General features: G+C 53.7%; 1 protein-coding gene across 1 annotated transcript in view; it reads left to right on the top strand.

The window, feature by feature from the left end:
• Positions 1-19698, top strand: part of LOC130118582 (G patch domain-containing protein 8) — a 48707-nt gene extending 29009 nt beyond the window's left edge. Inside the window, 6 exon segments of the mRNA XM_056287024.1 lie at positions 9297-9326; positions 9329-9465; positions 15567-17788; positions 17918-18359; positions 18531-19188; positions 19303-19698. Coding sequence (XP_056142999.1) covers positions 9297-9326; positions 9329-9465; positions 15567-17788; positions 17918-18359; positions 18531-19188; positions 19303-19698 — 3885 coding nt within the window.
• Positions 19699-19908: the final 210 nt, after the last annotated feature.

Below are 19908 nucleotides of genomic sequence, written 5' to 3'. Positions count from 1 at the left end.
CTGTCTAACCCGGTCTAACAAGGCCCGGCTCACTCGACCCACCACTGACGCTAGTGATGACAACACACACACGCGCACACACACACACACACACGCATAATACACACACATACATAATAACACACACATGCATACACACACACATGCATAACACACACACATGCATAATACACACACACATGCATAACACAAACACACACACACATACACACACAATGCATATACACACACACACACATGCATAACACAAACACACGCACACACATACACACACACACATACACGCACATGCTATAATACACACACGTGCATAACACAGACACACACATACACACACACACAGCATAATACACACACACGTGCATAACACAGACACACACAGCATAATACACACACATGCATAACACACACACATAATGCATAACACAAACACACACACACATGCACACACATGCATAATACACACACGCGTGCATAACACAAACACATACACACACGTGCATAACACAGACACACACGCATAATACACACACATGCATAACACACACACACATGCATAACACAAACACACACACATGTATAATACACACACACGTGCATAACACAAACACACACACACATACACACACGCATAATACACACACACGTGCATAACACAAACACACACACATACACACATGCATAATACACACACACACGTGCATAACACAGACACACACGCATAATACACACACATGCATAACACACACACATAACACATTACACATGGCACAAAAGATAATATACCCCCCCGTGTACACACACACACACACACACGTTTTACACACATGCGCCAAAACTTGCAGAGACACACAAACGCCAAACAACACATACACCCACACTGCCCTCACGTGTGAGGAAACAAAGACGTGCACGCGCACTGCCCACGCGCACGCTCGTCCACAAACATATCTCTCGGGCGAGCCGAACTGTCCCCCCCCTCCTCCTCCTCTAACATCCACGCAGGGCAACATGAAATACGCATTAAAGGAGCCCTCCGCCTTGCCGTCGCTGTTCCCCGCAACGAGCTGCAGCAACTGCAGCCAGTGTTAATGTTTTCTCTTCGCCAGAGGTGCTCTGAAACAGCTGCCGCACAAACTGTGCTGACTGCAGCCACCAGGCAATACAGCGACACGCACACACGCACACACACCACGCACACGCCACGACACCGCCTCCAGAACAGACAGCCGAGGCGATGGGAGCTGGAGATGGCGTGTGTTGATGGCGGCTGCTATCGTTCACCGTCTCCGCTCCGCGTCTTCCATTCAGGCTCATGAACACGTCTGGACGCCGCTCTTCATCAGCATTACTTGGTTACACAAACACGCCGGTCCAGAAGCGTCCCACTGCCCTTAAATACAAGACCAAGCACCCTGTGGGCATGCAAACCCCTCCATCACACACACACACACACACACACACACACACACACACACACACACGTGTGTGGGAAGATGGCGGCGCGAATTCACGTTTGCTGCGGCCTCACCCAGTACCGTCCATGCAGCGTCTTTGTCCACGTCTGCATCTCAGTTTGTTTTGTCTTGGTTTGATGGCTGGGTGAGCTGAGCTGGATCGGCTGGGAGAGCGTGGTCTGCTGCATCCTGCGGGCCCAGGGACCACGGCCCTGCCTGGAGCTGCGTCAGAAGAGGAAACGCCGAGGGTGCGGTCTGACAGGACGCGGAAGCGGGGCAGGCTAAGCTAACTGCTAACTCATGCAGACCGGCAGTTCCGATGAGCCCGAGGGCGGTCTGGCGGCGGCCTCGCCTGGCCTTGACTGTGTTTTTTGGCGTCGTCGTCGTGTGGAGTGCGGGGAGGTGTGTCGAAGGCGTCTTGTTGGGAGATCTGCCATTGGATTGGCTAAGGGAGCCTGGTCTGGTGCTGTGCTCCGGTGGGCCCAGGAACCACGGCCCTGCCTGGAGCTGTTCCTCGTGAAGGAAACACCGAGGGCGGTCTGACAGGACGCGGAAGCGGGGGGCAGGCTAAGCTAACTGCTAGTCCATGCAGACCGGTAGTTCCAACAACACCGAGGGTGGTCTGACAGGACGTGGAAGTGGGGCAGCTAAGCTAACTGCTAGTCCATGCAGACCGGTAGTTCCAACAACACCGAGGGTGGTCTGACAGGACGCGGAAGTGGGGCAGGCTAAGCTAACTGCTAGTCCATGCAGACCGGTAGTTCCAACAACACCGAGGGTGGTCTGACAGGACAGTGGAAGTGGGGCAGGCTAAGCTAACTGCTAGTCCATGCAGACCGGTAGTTCCAACAACACCGAGGGTGGTCTGACAGGACGTGAAGCGGGGCAGGCTAAACTAACTGCTAGCCATGCAGACTGGTAGTTCCAACAACACCGAGGGGTGGTCTGACAGGATGTGGAAGCGGGGCAGGCTAAGCCAACTGCTAGCTCATGCAGACCGCAGCTCAGACAGTCATCCTGGCGTTCGCTCTCTTGGACAGTGAATCTCTTTTTATATATATATATATATATATATGTTGGCTATAGTGTGTGTTTTGTAGCTTCTTTTGTAGATATGTGTGTTCTTGTAGTTTGGATATGTGTTTTTGTCTTGTGTGTTGCACTGCTCTGGGCTGCGGGGACTCCAGACATTCGTTTCATTTCCTGTGCGCAGGTGCATGGAATGAAATGACAACTAAATGCTCCTGATCCCTGACGTCCCATGGCTCCCTGCTCATATGTATCCCCTCCTTCCTCGGCGTTGGGGAGCAGGGCGGGGAGGGTTACTTCATAATAGGGCGGCATGGCTCAGGAGGTAGAGCGGGTCGTCTAGTAATTGGAAGGTCGCCGATTCGATCCCCGGCTCCTCCAGAGAGCGTGTCGAAATGCCATGAGCAAGACACTGAACCCCCCTAACTGCTCCTGATGAGCAAGTTGGCGTCTTGCATGGCAGTGTGTGTGAATGTGTGTGAAGGGGTGAATGTGAGGCACACACTGTAGAGCACTTGGCAGTCCATTTACCATTTATAAGTTTGTTCTGTTACAATTGCAAATTACTTGTTGAAAAAAATGTATTCAGTAAACTTATTGTAAGTATCACAGTATTAAAGTAATCTGGTTACTTTTCGTTACTTTTGGATTACCTCGATGCCAAATATGAAAAAAAAAAGATATCAGTATCATGACAGTATCAGTATCATGTGGCTTCCATATCAAAGTACAGGTCATGTCCATACGTGTCCCATCATTGTCCCTCACAAACACCACCTTTTGTCCCGCATGTGGTTTGTTGGCGTCTGGTCGCCCCGCACGCAGGCCAGAGCAACAGACGGAGCCACAGAGACTTCTGGCAGCCCGTCAGGAGGGTTGTCTCCTCTAGCTAGGACAAATAAGATACACGGAACCCAATAAGGGACATTAAACCTGTCCCACCCCCCCCTGGACCCCACCACCCCACCTCACGGATGCACACAGACGTGGTGCTAGTTGAGAATGTGGCAGGCTCTAAAGGATCATGTAAAGGGAAACATACAGTACGGCTCAGTAGACCTGTCAGTCATACACAATGTAGCTACGTCACGTCTCAGTTAAGAGCTTTACTGGCAAACACACAACACACACCATGCAGTCAATGAACATGAACCATATACTGTTGTACAAATGTGCAATGTACTCTTATTTCTTGACAAAATTATATTATTTGATTTAATAATAAACGTAGTTGTAGAACTTGGGCACATGTGGCCCTGGTACTCCGGGGAAACTCCCTGGCAAACCACCGCAGGTTTCAGGTGATGGAGAAGGAAGAAATATGGACACACTTCTGTGGTTGGTTGGACTTGGGGCCTGCCCCGGAGAATACGGAACAAATCACACTCCGTATCAGTTCAGCAAGGAACGCATCGTTTCCTGCTGAAGTACAGGACGAGTCCGTATTTCAAGGGACGGGTGGCAGCATGAACAAACATGAATTGTCCCAGACCCACGACGCAACCCGCCAGCTAGTGTCGATCTGATGAAGGGTTGCAGACAGACAGACAGACAGACAGACAGACAGACAGGAGACAGACAGACAGATAGATAGATACGTACATAGATAGATAGATACTCCTTTCACTTTAGTTAGAACACTGTTATTGTTATTATAAACATGCATTCAAGCTAAGTAGGGCACTCCAGACCTCCCTCTCCCCAGCAACGCCCTCCAGCTCCTCTGGGGGATCCCAAGGTGTTCCCAGGCCAGACTGGACATGTAGTCCCTCCAGCGAGTTCTGGGTCTACCCCGGGGTCTCCTCCCAGTTGGCCGTGCCTGGAAAGGAAGGCGCCCAGGAGGCATCCCTAATCAGATGCCCGAACCACCTCAACTTGCTCCTTCGGCGCGAAGGAGCAGCGGTTCTACTCCGAGCTCCCTCCAGATGTCTGAGCTCCTCACCCTATAAGGCTGAGCCCAGACACCCTACGGAGGAAACTCATGTCAGCCCGCTTGTATCCGTGATCTCACCCTTTCGGTCACTACCCAAAGCTCATGACCATAGGTGAGGGTTGGAACGAAGATTGACAGGTAAATTGAGAGCTTTGCCTTCCGGTTCAGCTCCTTCTTCACCACAATGGTCCAGTACAACGACCACATTACTGCTGATGCTGCACCAATCCGCCTGTCAATCTCCCCGCTCCACCCTACCCTCACTCGTGAACAAGACCCCGAGATACTCGAACTCCTTTACTTGAGGCAACAACTCATCCCCAACCCAGAGGAGCAACCCACCATTTCCCGGTGGAGAACCATGGCCTCAGACTTGGAGGTGCCGACTCTCATCCGGGCCATTTCACACTCAGCTGCAAACCGTCCCAGTGCGCGCTGGAGGTCACGTTCTGATGAGAAGCCAACAAAACCACATCATCCGCAGAAGAGCAGAGATGCAGTTCGGAGGTTCCCAAAAGGGGACACACTCCTCGCCTTGGCTGCGCCTCGAGGTCCTGTCCATGACTATCACAAACACAATCGGAGACAAGGGGACAACCTTGCCGGAGTCCAACACCCACCGAAAACGTGTTTGACTTTGTGCCGGGAATGTGGGACACAGCTCTTACTACTTATTATAAACATGCATATGCATACTTCACCCCCGTTTATGCCATGTTTTAGTGCGTAGCGACCTTTTTTTGGTGACCCGTGTCTATTTTTAAAGCATAAAAATAAATTTGGATTTCAACGACTGTCTGCTTAGCATAGTGAAAAGCACTCCTTACATGTAAATGTTTCGTCATTCTGTCGGTTGGTTTTGCGTCACCCTGCATCGTTGTTGGTCATTGTTGTGATGCAGCAATGCATTGTGGGATAAATATTTTCTGAATGCTATTTAATTCCCACTGTGGTTTCAGATATACTAAAGCACTACTTTGGTGTACTAAGTACTATGGCAGTATGCGATTTTGGGCACGAGCTGATATCGCCGTGTTGGTGTTGAGGCCACGACACCATAATTAATGTTGCTCCAGGGACCGTCGCCGGAACGGATCAGTCATGTTGTTGTGACGTCATGCCTTGGCAGCACGGGGGGGGGGGGACCAGAAAAATATCAAGCTAACCTAACATAACCTAGACCTCAACCTAACCCGAACCAATAGCTAACCTTAAGCTATAGCTAACTCAGGGCTAACCCACAACCTTACCCCCCCCCCCCCGGGTCTCGAAGGCACAACAGCGTGACTGGTCCATTGCAATGATGGTGCTGGAGCAACATTAATTATGACGTCATGTGAACAACACCAACACGGTGAGGATATCAGATACACTCGATTTCGGACACAACCAGAGAACAGGCATGGGCTTGGAGCGGTCCATGGTGCTACTATAGCCCCTCCCCCCCCTCTCTCTTCCTCGCTCTCTCCCTCCCCCCTCGCTCTTCTCCTCTCTCTCCCTCCCTCCCTCGCTCTCTCTCTCTCTCTCTCTCTTCCTCGCTCTCCTCCTCTCCATCTCTCTTCTCCTCCCTCTCTCTCTCTCTCCCTCTCTTCCTCGCTCTCGTCCCTCCCTCTCGCTCTTTCTCCCTCTCTCTCTCCCTCTTCCTCGCTCTCATCCCTCCCTCCCTCTCTCTCTCTCTCGCTCTCTCCCTCCCTCTCCTCTCTCTCTCTCTCTCTCTCTCTCTCTCTCTCTCTCGCTCTCCCCTCTCTTCCTCGCTCTCTCTCTCTCCTCTTTCTCCTCTCTCTCTCTCCTCTCTCTCTCTCCCTCTCTTCCTCGCTCTCTCCCTCCCTCCCTCGCTCTCTCTCTCTCTCTTCCTCGCTCTCTCTCCCCTCGCCTCCTCTCCTCTCTCTCTCGCTCTCCCTCTGCATGGACAGCCGGAGTAGATAAATTCTGGTATCGTCCCAATTTGATCTTTTTTTTTCCGCCGTTACTGCCGCGTCTGCTTTGGTCCAGGACCGCTTCATTATGTATGCCGGTCTGCATGAGTGCGATTAATATTTCCTGCAGAACGAGTTTGGCATCAAAGCACCCTCAACAATTCCTTATAGTACGCCAGCAGACATGCGTACGCACGCGCGTGGGGCGCACGCGCGCCTTACCTATCTATATGCGCTAACATCGTGCACTCGAGCGAAACAAACCCCGCAAAGTGCCGCTCCGTCAGAATCCTCTTAAAGCGGTCTCCGCGCGAGCTGACAGTGGGGATGTTTGGCATCCAACGATAATGTAAAAAGACACCCGCTTGTGTAAGACTCAGCAGAGATTAACCTGACGACTGTCAGCTCCTGCATGGCATCTGTGTCTGAGAGAGAGCGAGCATAAATAGATTTGATGTCTGCGAAGCTAATCTGATGCGTGAACGTGTGCCTTTGTGTGTCTGCGCATGCGCGTGCGCGTGTGTACGTGTGCGATAAGGATAAGTGAAAGAGGTATTTGCTGGATCGAAAAGCAACAACAAACCAGAAATCCAAGTGGTGTAACCTTGTCTCAGCCGAACCTGCAGCAGATCCTTCTATAGATGTACACACGCACAAAAAGGAGGACAAACACTCCTGGATTCAAACCAGGGGGTGGAAACGCGCGCATTGAGGAGGCTAAAGCGCCCTGCAAAAGCGGGAGAGGGGAGGATCAGAGGAAAGATAGGAGGCAGGCTGATGCACACTACTAATGCAGCTATTCCCAAATTTCTCGGTTCCTCTTTCGTGCGCGCGCGCGCGCGTGCGTAAGAGCGTGCACCGCACGCACACACCTGCCAAACATGGATAAAGGAAGGATTAAAGTGTGTCCCAAAAAAGGAAAGCGGAGAAAGGGAGGCATGAATCATTGTTTTCCTGTGAGGACTGGAGCACCCACGGCTACAGACAGATGGTTTTAGACATAGACATACTCACACACGCACGCACGCACACACACACGGAGAAAGGAGAGAGAGCAAGAGAGAGAGAGAGAGAGAGAAGGGAGGGGGGGAGAGAGAGAGAGCGAGGGGAGGGAGGGAGAGAGACGTGTGCACGCCTCACTTGACAGAGAGAACTGCAGGAAGAGTTGTTTCGTCTCGAACAGACAGGTGTGTCTATGTGAGTGCGCGCGTGCGCGTGCGCGTTTCCGTGTGTGTTTTTGTGCGCACGTACGTGTGTGTACAGGAATACAGCACACACGCACCCATGCACACCCACACACACACACACACACACGAAGACCGGAACAATATTCCCCTCAGTGACATCACCAGCCATTGACACGTCTCCTCTGATTAGTTGTTTTCCCACTCATCAGCGGCACGTGGCGACGGGCAATTTCCATGTCAACAAATCAACTCGTCTGGTCCGCTGCGGCTCGGCACTCACAGCCATTAGAGCCGAGGTTCCTTGAAAACCCCGTTCGGGGCGCCCCTTCAGAAAGGCTTCCTGCGGTAAGGTCTCACCAGGTCTGCGCGCAGACAACGCGATGCTACACTTTGCGTGCTACGCATGCGCCAAAATCCAGCTTTGCGTGCAGCTGATACGCCGGTCCCTCAACTTCTGTGGAGAGCTGATGCGTCCAAACACCGCGCATCACCTTGCACGATCATGACGTCACCAGCGAGGCTCAGTTCGCCCATTTCACAAGAAGCGCGGGCATCCACATCCCAGGGTTAGGGGTCAGGGTTAGGATCAGGGTCAGGGTCAGGATCAGGGTCAGGGTCAGGATCAGGGTCAGGGTCAGGATCAGGGTCAGGGTCAGGATCAGAGTTAGGATCAGGGTCAGGATCAGGGTCAGGGTCAGGGTTAATAAAATAACTGAAATACTACCGTTAATACCATGATGTAATTACGGAAAAGATGGTCCCCCCTGCTTACCTGCTGGTGGAGGTCCGCGCGTCAGGTGAACTGGGCGAACTGAGCCTCGCTGGTGACGTCACGACCGTTCAAGGTGATGCGTGGTATTGGGGCCGCATCGGCGCGCCACAGGAGTTAACGGAAAGGACTGGCGCATCATCTGCACGCACAACTTGATTTTGGCGTACGCATAAGCACGCAGCGTGAACGTGTAACGTCGTGCTATTTGTGCGCGGACTGGTGAGACCGGGCTCGCGGCAGAGGGCCCAGACGGAGACGTGCAAGCCGGGGCGCGGTCATTAACCCGCTCCTCCGCAGCTCCGCATCCGGGTTCGACTGCTCCTCAGCCCAGCTGATTGGACGGGCGCGTCAGCACGCGCAACACCGACCGACGTGTGCAGGCTGCAGGACAGCTGCCAGTAGTGAGCTGCCTAAAGCTAATCTCTCCTTTTCTCTCTCCTTCTGTCTCTCTCCTTCTGTCTCTCTCCTTCTGTCTCTCTCCTTCTGTCTCTCTCTCTCTCTCTCTCTCTCTCTCTCTCTCTCTCTCTCTCTCTCTCTCTCTCTCTCTCTCTCTATCTTTATCTCTTTGTCACTTCGTATCATTCTCTCTCCCTCTGTCACTGTGCATCTCTCTCGCTCTGTCACATCATCTCTCTCTAAATGTATAAATATCTTTCTCTCTTTCTCCGTCACTCTCTTCTTTGTCACTCTGTCTCTGTCTTTATCTTTGTCACTTTGTCCCTCTCTCTCTCTCCCTCTTCTCTCTCTCTCTCGTCTCTCTCTCTCCTTCACTGTCACCGTTCCTCACGCTCTACCTCTCTCGCTCATCCCTCATCTGTTCCCCCTCCCTCTTCATCTTCTCCCTCACTCAACCCCCACCCCCCTCTCTCTCCTATCATCTTGTTACCACCGCCTCTCTCTCTCCCCCTGTCTCTCTCTCTCTCTTCTCTTCTTTCTCTACCTCGTTCATGTCCTCCTCCGCCGCTTTCTCTCTCTCTCCCTCTCTCTCTCCTCCCTCTGAAGAGGCTGAAGGAGCTCAAGCACAGGGAGTTCGCCTTCGCAACGTGGCCTCGAAGTCGTGGAAGGACCAGCGCAAGCAGGAGAGCGCGCGCTGAGGACGCCTGCACCACCTGGCTCAGCTGCAGCAGGAGGCCCAGCGGTGAGTGGAGCGCCGTGCGTGTGCGGGTGTTTGGTAACGACACCTAGAGGCGGGAGAGGTCCGGGGAGGTTAGAGAGTGTCACATCAAGTCACTGTTGCCGGAAGTTGACGGCCGTGTCCACAGATGTGAGAGCACTCAGCCGTCCCACATAGGTCACAGGTGAAGTGAATATAACATGAAGACAAGCTCTAGCCCACACACACACACACACAGTAAGCGAGAGAGAGGGACGGACAGACTGACAGAGAGAGGGAGGAGACAGAGAGAGACAGACAGAGAGAAAGCGAGAGAGGGAGACAGAGACAGAAAGAGAGAGAGCGAGAGAGGGAGACAGAGAGAGCAAGAGAGAGACCGAGAGACAGAGGGAGACAGGGAGAGGGGGGGGGAGACAGAGAGACAGAGGGAGACAGAGAGAGGGGGGGGCAGAGAGACAGAGGGAGACAGCGCAGCAGAGAGAGAGACAGAGAGACAGAAAGAGAGACAGAGGGAGACAGTGACAGAGAGAGCAAGAGAGAGACAGAGAGAGAGATAAGGACAGAAAGAGAGACAGAGGGAGACAAGAGAGGAGGGGGAGAGACAGAGACAGAAATAGAGACAGAGGGAGAGAGAGGGGGAGAGACAGAGACAGAAAGAGAGACAGAGGGAGACAGCGACAGAGAGAGAGAGCGCAAGAGAGAGACAGAAAGAGAGACAGAGGGAGACAGCGACAGAGAGAGAGAGCGCAAGAGAGAGACAGAAAGAGAGACAGAGGGAGACAGTGACAGAGAGAGCAAGAGAGAGACAGAGAGACAGGGATAGACAGAGACAGAAAGAGAGACAGAGGGAGACAGTGACAGAGAGAGCAAGAGAGAGACAGAGAGACAGGGATAGACAGAGACAGAGTGACAGAGGGAGACAGCGACAGAGAGAGAGAGAGCAAGAGAGAGACAGAGAGAGAGACAGAAAGAGAGAGACAGAGACAGAGAGAGAGAGAGACAGAGAGAGAGAGAGAGAGAGAGAGAGAAGAGAGAGAGAGAAGATAGAGAGAGAGAGAGAGAGAGAAGAGAGAGAGAGAGAGAGAGAGAGAGAGAGAGAGAGAGAGAGAGAGAGAGACAGAGAGAGAGAGAGAGAGAGAGAGAGAGAGAGAGAGAGAGAGAGAGAGAGAGAGAGAGAGAGAGAGAGAGAAAGATAGAGAGAGGGAGACAGAGATAGAGACAGAAAGAGAGAGAAAGAGAGAGAGAGGGAGACAGAGAGAGAGAGGGAGACAGAGAGACAGAGATAGAGACAGAAAGAGAGAGAGGGAGACAGCGAGAGAGAGAGGGAGACAGAGGGGGAGAGCGGGGGAATGTGTCAGTTGTTCTGTGCGGTGTTTGAGATGGAGGAGAAAAGTTCCTTCATCACTTCTTCAACAGTGGCAACAAAAGGAGCAGAACAACAGCTCAGAGCAAGAGTCGGAGCGGCTCATTCACAGCTTCGTATCTGCCTCTGGCGTCACACGGCTAATGCAATCAAAGCAGTGGGCATAAAGAAATAAAACATAACACTTTATCATCAACTTCTCTGCAATTACGAGCAATGAAGCATGTTCTGCCGTAATCAGGGGATTATGTCATGCAAATTGCGCCGCTATGAACGGCAATTTCATGCCGTGGTTTTGATGGCCGCGGGCCTTCTCACTCAACTGTTTGTTTTAATTTTTATTGCTGAGGACGTACGAGTGGCTCTTCCCATAATGCAAAGTGTGATAATGTATACCGTGTGTGTGTGTGTGTGTGTGTGTGTGTGTGTGTGTGTGTGTGTGTGTGTGTGTGTGTGTGTGTGTGTGTGTGTGTGTTCTTGTTCAGCTGTATTTGTGAGGACCAGTTTGAGTTATTAACCATAAGACTGAGTGAGAGCATTTCTGCAAAGTGAGGAGATTTTGGCCGGTCCCTCGCTTCTTTGAGGGTCTATTTAGGGTCAGGACATGGGTTTAGGGTTAAGATGAGAATTAGGGTTAGAGTAAGGTAAGGGTAAGGGTTACGGTTAGGGTAAGGTTTAAGGTTAGGGTAAGTGTTAAGGTTAGGGTAAGAGTAAGGTTAGGATAAGGGTTAAGGTTAGGATAAGGTTAGGGTAAGGGTTAAGGTTAGGGTAAGGGTTAAGGTTACGGTTACGGTTACAGTTAGGGTAAGGTTAGGGGTAAGGGTTACGGTTACGGTTAGGGTAAGGATAAGGTTACAGTTAGGGTAAGGTTAGGGTAAGGGTTAGGGTAAGGGTTGAGGTTAGGGTAAGGTATAGGGTAAGGTTAAGGTTAGGATAAGGGTTAAGGTTAGGGTAAGGGTAAGGGTTAAGGTTAGGGTAAGGTTAGGTTAGGGGTAAGGGTAAGGGGTAAGGTTAGGGTAAGGTTAAGGTTAGGGATAAGGGTTAAGGTTAGGGTAAGGGTAAGGTTAGGGTAGGGTTAAGGTTAAGGTTAGGGTTAGGTTAGGATAAGGGTTAAGGTTAGGTAGGGTTAAGGTTAGGTTAGGATAAGGGTTAGTAAGGGTAAGGGTTAAGGTTAGGGTAAGGGTTAAGGTACGGTTAGGGGTAAGGGTTAAGGTTAGGGTAAGGTTGGATAAGGTTAAGGTTAGGGTAAGGGTTAAGGTTAAGGTTAGGGTAAGGGTTAAGGTTAGGCATGTAGTTATAATGGGTAAGGTCAGGGTTAGGGAATGAATGTAGTCAATGAGGGGTCGCCACAAGCACAGAAAAACAAATGTGTGTGTGTGTGTGTGTGTGTGTGTGCTATCGGTTCAAGAAAACTCCCCCGGACCACAAGGACACACAAAACAACACAACGCAACGCAACGCAATGTAACACAACACAACAATGACGCTTACATCTGTAATACTACTGCCACTTTACCCCTCTGCCTCAGACACTCTACCCTCTCCTCATCCGGTCTCTTTGCACACCTGTGTTATTACACTGTAATAATACAGGTGTGCAAAGAGAGGTTGGAGTTAATAATACAGGGGGGAGAGAGCGAGCAGTACCACTGTACTAATACACCTGTATTATTACAGTGGCACAAGTACCATTGGGGGGAGAGGGGGAGAGAGGCTGCTCAGCTTGAGCGAGCAGCCTCTCTCCCCAGAGCAGCACCACTGTTATAATACAGGTGTGCAAAGAGAGGTTTAAGATTTAAATAGTTACGAATACCTGGGGAGTGTAATACACACCTGTCCGCTAGTGAGCGGACAGGTGTGTATTACACTCCCCAGGTATTCGTAACTATTTAAATTGAATTGTATTTCTATTTTATTCTCATTTTATTATTGTTGTTGTTCATTTCTCTTGTTGCACAGTTTTGGAGTTGCCAAAAAAAATCACTTCACTGCTAATTGTGCTTGTCCATGAAGTACAAGTGACAGATAAACCTCTGAACCTTGACCCTTGACCCTTGGATCGACACGCTGCTTCACGACCTCAGCAGGACAAACTCACACACGGGTTCAGTTTACCTGGGACCAGCCCAGTTAATTTACCTGGGACCAGTCCAGTTAGGTTACCTGGGACCAGTCCAGTTAATTTACCTGAGACAAGTCCAGTTAATATACCTGGGACCAGTCCAGTTAATATACCTGGGACAAGTCCAGTTAGTTTACCTGAGACAAGTCCAGTTAATATACCTGGCACCAGTCCAGTTAATTTACCTGAGACAAGTCCAGTTAATTTACTTGGGACCAGTCCAGTTAAGTTACCTGGGACCAGTCCAGTTAATATACCTGGGACAAGTCCAGTTAATTTACCTGGGACCAGTCCAGTTAATTTACCTGGGACAAGTCCAGTTAATATACCTGGGACCAGTCCAGTTAATATACCTGGGACAAGTCCAGTTAATTTACCTGAGACAAGTCCAGTTAATTTACTTGAGACAAGTCCAGTTAATATACCTCGGACAAGTCCAGTTAGTATACCTGGCACCAGTCCAGTTAATATACCAAGGACAAGTCCAGTTAATTTACCTGGGACCAGTCCAGTTAATTTACCTGGGACAAGTCCAGTTAGTATACCTGGGACAAGTCCAGTTAATATACCTGGCACCCGTCCAGTTAATATACCTGGGACAAGTCCAGTTAATATACCTGGGACCAGTCCAGCTAATTTACCTGGGACAAGTCCAGTTAATATACCTGGGACCAGTCCAGCTAATTTACCTGGGACAAGTCCAGTTAATATACCTGGGACCAGTCCAGCTAATTTACCTGGGACAAGTCCAGTTAATATACCTGGGACCAGTCCAGCTAATTTACCTGGGACAAGTCCAGTTAATATACCTGGGACCAGTCCAGCTGATTTGCCTGGGACAAGTCCAGTTAATTTACCTGGGACCAGTCCAGTTAATTTACCTGGGACCAGTCCAGTTAATTTACCTGAGACCAGTCCAGTTAATTTACCTGAGACAAGTCCAGTTAATATACCTGGGACCAGTCCAGTTAATTTACCTGGGGCCAGTCCAGTTAATTTATCTGGGACCAGTCCAGTTAATATACCTGGGACCAGTCCAGTTAATTTACCTGGGACCAGTCCAGCTAATTTGGGGGGGGGGGGGGTTCAGCAAGTGCAGTTGAGATTTCAGCTTCTTCAGCTTCTCTGGGTGGCTTCAGCTTTCAGCTCGGCCACTCTTACACGCCTCCCTCCCGGATTTGCAGTAAAGCAGCAGTGTCCTTCAGTTGTTTCAGCTGATTCAGCTCAGATTTCTGCTTCTTTTCTCCCAGCATTGCTTGGCAAATCACTTCAGCTGCTAGTTTAGGTTATCTTACAGGAAAGATTTGAATATATTTTGTACTCTGGTATTTTCTCTCTCATAGGCCGTATAGTAGGCCTTGTGTGGAGTTTGCATGTTCTCCCTGAGTCTGCGTGGGTTTCCTCCCACAGTCCAAAGACATGTGGGTCAGGTGACTCGGCCACACTAAATTGCCCCTAGGTGTGTGTGTGTGTGTGTGGGCCCTGTGTGATGGCCTGTCCAGGGTGTCTCCCCGCCTGCCACCCAATTACTGCTGGGATAGGCTCCAGCTTCCCTGCGACCCTGAGAGCAGGATAAGCGGTTTGGATAATGGATGGATGGAGGGATGGATGAATGGATGGAGGGATGAAAAGTCCAGTTAATCTAAACCACTTATTTGCAAGTGAAAACCAAACTGACATTTTAAATTCATCAGCCGAAATGAAAAGTAAAATACTTTCATTAAATACAAATATAACTACAGGGCGTCCGGGTGGCGTAGCGGTCTATTCCGTTGCCTGCCAACACGGGGATCCCGGTTCGAATCCCCGTGTTACCCTACAGACACAAATGGCCGCGTCTGCGAGTGGGAAGCCGGATGTGGGTGCGTGTCCTGGCTGCTGCACTAGCGCCTCCTCTGGTCGGCCGGGGCGCCTGTTCGGGGTGGGGGGAATAGCGTGATCCTCCCTAATGCTAGGTCCCCCGGGTGAAACTCCTCACTGTCAGGTGAAAAGAAGCGGCTGGCGACTCCACATGCATGGGAGGAGGCATGTGGTAGTCTGCAGCCCTCCCCGGGTCGGCAGAGGGGGTGGAGCAGAGTGGGGCAATTGGCCAAGTGCAACTGGGAGAACAAGACCCCCCCCCCCCCCCCCAAAACAAAAAATACCAGAACTACAACTTCCTGTGTGAGCTACCGTATCTATTCTGCACGCACGCAAAACTTGTTTCCGGCCACATTCGTCCGCCTCGCGTGGAAGATCCAAACCTCACAATAGGTACATAACGGGTTAAGCACGGCAGCTCTTTCAGCTAATTACAGATCCAGTACTTAATTAAACAATTATACTTCCAATTTCAGCGAGTAAGTGTAACTCGCAAGTAAGAGGTTTAGATAAGCCGGGCTTGTCTGAGGTAAAAGGAAGCTGCGTGTTAAGTTTGTCCTGATGACGTCATCGCGGGGCAGAGTGCCGGTCTGGGCTCACCTCCAAAAAACCTCCAGAACGGGGCAGATACGCAAAATACTACGACGATCGATGGGAATGATGACAAATGTCACAAAAATAAAACCCGGCTTGAAAAAAATTTGACCTTTTTTTCTTCTTTAAGCAAACTGAAACTGAGTTTAGAGAACAGATTGGAACTAAATGTTCTTTTAAAAAAAATCATTTATGTATGTTTTCTGTCGTCTTCTGCAGCAGAATCCCGGGGAGGACTTGCGGTCTGAGAGGCCTGATCAGGACCGACCAGACTGAGAGACGACAGCAGGGGAGACATGGCGACCCGCAAAAAAGTGACCCCGGAGACGGACCCGAATCCTCCAGACTCAGCCAGAGACCTCCCCAGGCCAAGACGACTGCCCTCGTCAGCCAGCAAAAAGAGCCACGCCAGCCTCCGTATCGCCATCCCACGCCTCCTTGCCCCAGGAGTCCATCCTGGCTCCCCCCGCCTATCTGTCCTGAAGGAGCCTCTCCAGCCCCACGTTCGGCCTCCTACGCGGAGCCTCCCGCCGCAAATCCCCGGTCACGCCTTGGCTCAGACGCCGAGCCGCCTCTCCCCAGACAGGGGAGCAGAGGAGGGAGGCCGGGGGTGTCCTTCTGCTTCTCCCGCAGGGGGCCCAAGCTGGAGCCGTCCGCCTCCGTCTTCTCCGATGCCGAGGAGGAGGAGAGAGAGAAGAAGCAGCGGATGAGAGAGAGAAGAAAGGGAATAATGGAGGACATAGATGAGGAGATCGGGGCCGGAGAGGCAAGGAGAGCGAAAACGCACAGTGCGAGTGTGGAGGAGAAGCCTCGGCCGGGCTCTGATGATACCGGGCCAGGAGGTTCACAGCCTACTCCCGGCGCCAAGGCTGCTCCAGAGGAAGGGAAGAGAGAGAAAAGAGACGAGATGAAAGGACGCTCCATTTCCTTTCCGTCGCCTCGTTATGAGGCACATCAGACGGACTTTGCGCCCTTATCCCCGCCGCGAACCCAGGGGACCGCGCGGACGGCGGATCCGGACCCCGCGGGAGTGCACATGCCCGGCTGCACTCACGCTGACCACGAAGAGCGGCACAGGGAGCGGGAAGGGCGGGGGGCGGGGGAGGGAGGGGGGTACGTGTGCGTGCTGGGCAAGGACGGCTCGGCCAGTCTGAGATGGCCCGTCGGGTCGCTGAAGTTCACCAGGTGTGAGCCGCGCCTCTCCTACAGCTGCAACCCGTGCTGCCGTAGCCCCCCGCCAGCGAGACCCCCACTGCCATCTGCGAACCGCCCGGGCGAAACCTCCGAGGTTCCGCGGGACCCGAACCAGAACCGATTGCTCGCTCCCTCGGAGGAGTCCGGCTCACACGTGCAAGCTATTCTGACACCGGAGACTCTGTTCTTTGTAGAACCGACAGCGGACGAGGCGAGAACAAACGCGGAGGAGGAGCCGGAGGAGAACGCACAGGCGAGGAGGGAGGAAGACTCGCACCTGTTTCCACAGAGGGGAAGCCATTCATCGCCGGGCGTAGGGCAGGGAAGAGGAGAGCGCGGGGCGGGTGCGGAGGAGAGCGAGGGGGCAGCCCGCCATCCGTTCGACCGTGCTCACGGTGACGGCTCTGACACAAACTCCCAGAATCCTCGGGGAGGCGGGTCGCGGGGGGTGAGAGGGATCGGGGAACGAGCCGTCACTGCCCTGAGCTGTAAATTAGAGTCTGTCACCCGGCCCAGCACACAAAGTGCTAGCGACAGCCCGTCCAGGTGCGAGTGTGGCAGCGAGGCGGCGTGCCGGCCCCGTGCGGGCGTCTCAGGAGTGTCGCGCAAGCGGGGAGGAGAACGTGTTGAGAAAGACAAGCGGGCCGGGGAGGCGTCAAACCAGCGGCGGGCGGCCAGGTGCAAAGTGAGGAGCGTCGTCTCCGCGGTGTCCGCCCCGGCCGGCGCCGACGCGAGAGGCAAGGGAGGGCGGGGGACGCCGGGAAAGAGGAGGGCGGGGGAGAGGGAGGGCGGGGGGAGGAGAAAGAGGAGGAAGAGGAGGAGGCGTAGGAGGCGGGCAGCCGGTGGGGGCTGTCTCCTGGGAAGATGCGAGGCTGGGTCGGTATCCGTCTCTGTCAGGAGGACGGCGCCTCATGGGGACGCCCGCCTGCCGTGGCTGTCGCCGGCAGGCGGGGCGCGGGCAGCGCGGTGCCAGACCTGCTCCCGCGTCGGCCGACAGACAGCCGACGGAGACGCGGCGAGGGAGGCGATGATAGACGGAGACGTGCCGGTTTCCCCCTGGCAGCCTCGCTTCCCCTCGCCCTCTCCGGGATTGAACTCGAAGTTGTTTTGGGGGCAGCGAGGTCACCATGGCCACCCCGGGAGTTCCGTCGACTGCCGTTACCCTGACAACAGCGGCGTTGGCAGCCCGGCGAGAAAGAGAAAGCTTCTCTGCGGGGACAGGAAACGCGTTCGCCGCGAGGGGAAAGGTTCGAGGCTTGGCGAGGCCTGGGAGGAGGAGGAGGAGGAGGAGGCAGGGAGGAGGAGGCGGAGGAGAGGAGGCCCGATTCTAGACGCAGAGCGGTGGGAGTGGTTGAGAGGGGGATGGCCGTGGTCAGGGTGGGGGTCTAGAAGCAGACCGGGGGAGGTGGTGGAGCAGGTGGCCAGGTTCAGCCCGAGTCCGCGGTGCTGGAGCAGGAGAAGCAGACGGCAGAGTTCGGAGGATGTGGACTGGGAGAGGTGTAGTCTGGACAGATGGACATGGGGGAGCAATGACAGTTGGGAGGATGGCGGGGGGCGACGGGGGTCCACGTCGGGCTCCGGGGATGGCCGGGACAGCCCCAGCTATGTGTGGAGGTGGACAGCGGGCAGACGCTCAAGCCCCGAGTGGTGGACAAGCCGGCGGGCCAACAGCCCCCGCGGCGTGTACGGTACCCGGGCCGGCCGAGGGTCCTGCAGCCCCAGCAGCAGCACTGGCCTGTCCGAGCTGAGCGGGGAGTGGAGCAGGAGCAGCACCCGTTCGCGCCTCACTGCGGATGGGCTGACGGTCAACTCCCGCAGGCCTCCATCTGGCGCTCATCATCGAAATGAAAGAGGACAACTTTCCCCTCCAGCTCCGCCTCCTCTTCGTCCTCCTCCTCCACGGAAGAAGAGGAAGAAGAAGCTATGCAGCCTCTCATCCGCCTCCTCCACCCTAACCTCCATTTTCCTCGCTCACTCCCCACCCGGCAGGGAGGCCAGCCCAAAGAAAACGCCAGTGGCCTCCCCATCTCATTCGCTCCCCGGCATGGGCGTGGACCCTCTACGACCACGTCCACCCAAACCCTCCGACCCAAAGCCTTGTCGCTCCACTCCCGACGCCGCCAGCTCAGGAAGACCTCCTTCAGTGGAGCTGCCATGTGACACTCCTCCACAGAAAGCAGGCAGGACGTTGCACCTCCCTCTGATAGGGAAACTCCCTGCGATCCAGAGGAGGGCGAGGAAGAGAAAAGAACCGGAAGAAAAGGGCGAGGAGCGAGACGGAGAGAGAGAAGGGGAGGTTAAGGGAGGCAGAGCCGTCGCCGGAGCGGCCAAGGACGATCGGCAGTATCCTTGGGATGTGGTTGTCTCACACCCCGGCTGCTTGCCCTCTCTCAGCCAATCACGGCTCAGAGCTGACGACAAACAGACAGATGGGGAGAGAGCTCCACCAATCAGCTTCAGGCCGGAGGAGATGGATAAGTACCGCCTCCTCCAGGAGCAGGCGTGGTTGCACATGCAGAAGGTTTTAGAGCAGACACCGCCGGTTGAAGACGTGCACGAAGAGACGATATACCCGGGCGTGTGGACCTACACCTCACAGATAGAGACCCAACGCATCATAGAGGAGCAATACACACCCCCTCCGCAGGCACACACACACACCACTCACACACACATGCACAGACATCCGTCGCACACACAGACACACACACAGATGCACACCCTCCATCTGACCCCCACCGCTACACTCGTGACCCCACAGGAGCCCTACGCTCAGCCCATCCCACAAGGACTCCCAGACCTCCCCCCTCCCCTTCCCTCCCCGCCAATCCCCAGTCTCCATCACGTCATCCTACACCACGTATCCCCCACCGCCTCCGCCTCCGCCCTCCACCTGCACCCGGCCCACCTCTCTCACCCGCTATCCTCGCCCCACCCCTCTCTCCCACACCACTCCCACCTCTCCGCCTTGTCAATCTCCTCCCTGTTCCCCTCCATCCTGCTGTCCCACCCGCCTCCTCTCCCCCTCCTCCCTCCCTCCCCTGCGCTCCACCCAGCCCCGCTTGACCCCCTCTCGCCGGTCTCCCTGCAGACCCTGAACCCGCGGCCCTTCGTAGAAAGAGCGTGGCCGCTGAGGTTTCAGCAGAAGGCGCTATAACCCCTAACAGATCGGCAGCCATATTAGTGCCTCCCCCCCCCCACCCCCGCCCCCGCCCCGTATACACTGTTCGCTGAAGGAGAGCCCGACCGCCCTAGTCCCGCGAGTCAATCACACTGATCTTTTGGGAGATCGGATCTGGCCTCCTTCTCGGTGAAGGCGATTTCAAAATGGTGTACAGCACAAATGTCCGAAAGAGCGGGAAGGACA

Source organism: Lampris incognitus, chromosome 9, assembly GCF_029633865.1.
Source record: "Lampris incognitus isolate fLamInc1 chromosome 9, fLamInc1.hap2, whole genome shotgun sequence".
Classification (NCBI taxonomy): Eukaryota; Metazoa; Chordata; class Actinopteri; order Lampriformes; family Lampridae; genus Lampris; species Lampris incognitus.
The sequence above is the reverse complement of the archived record's forward strand: the minus strand, read 5'-3'. Positions and strand labels throughout refer to the sequence as shown.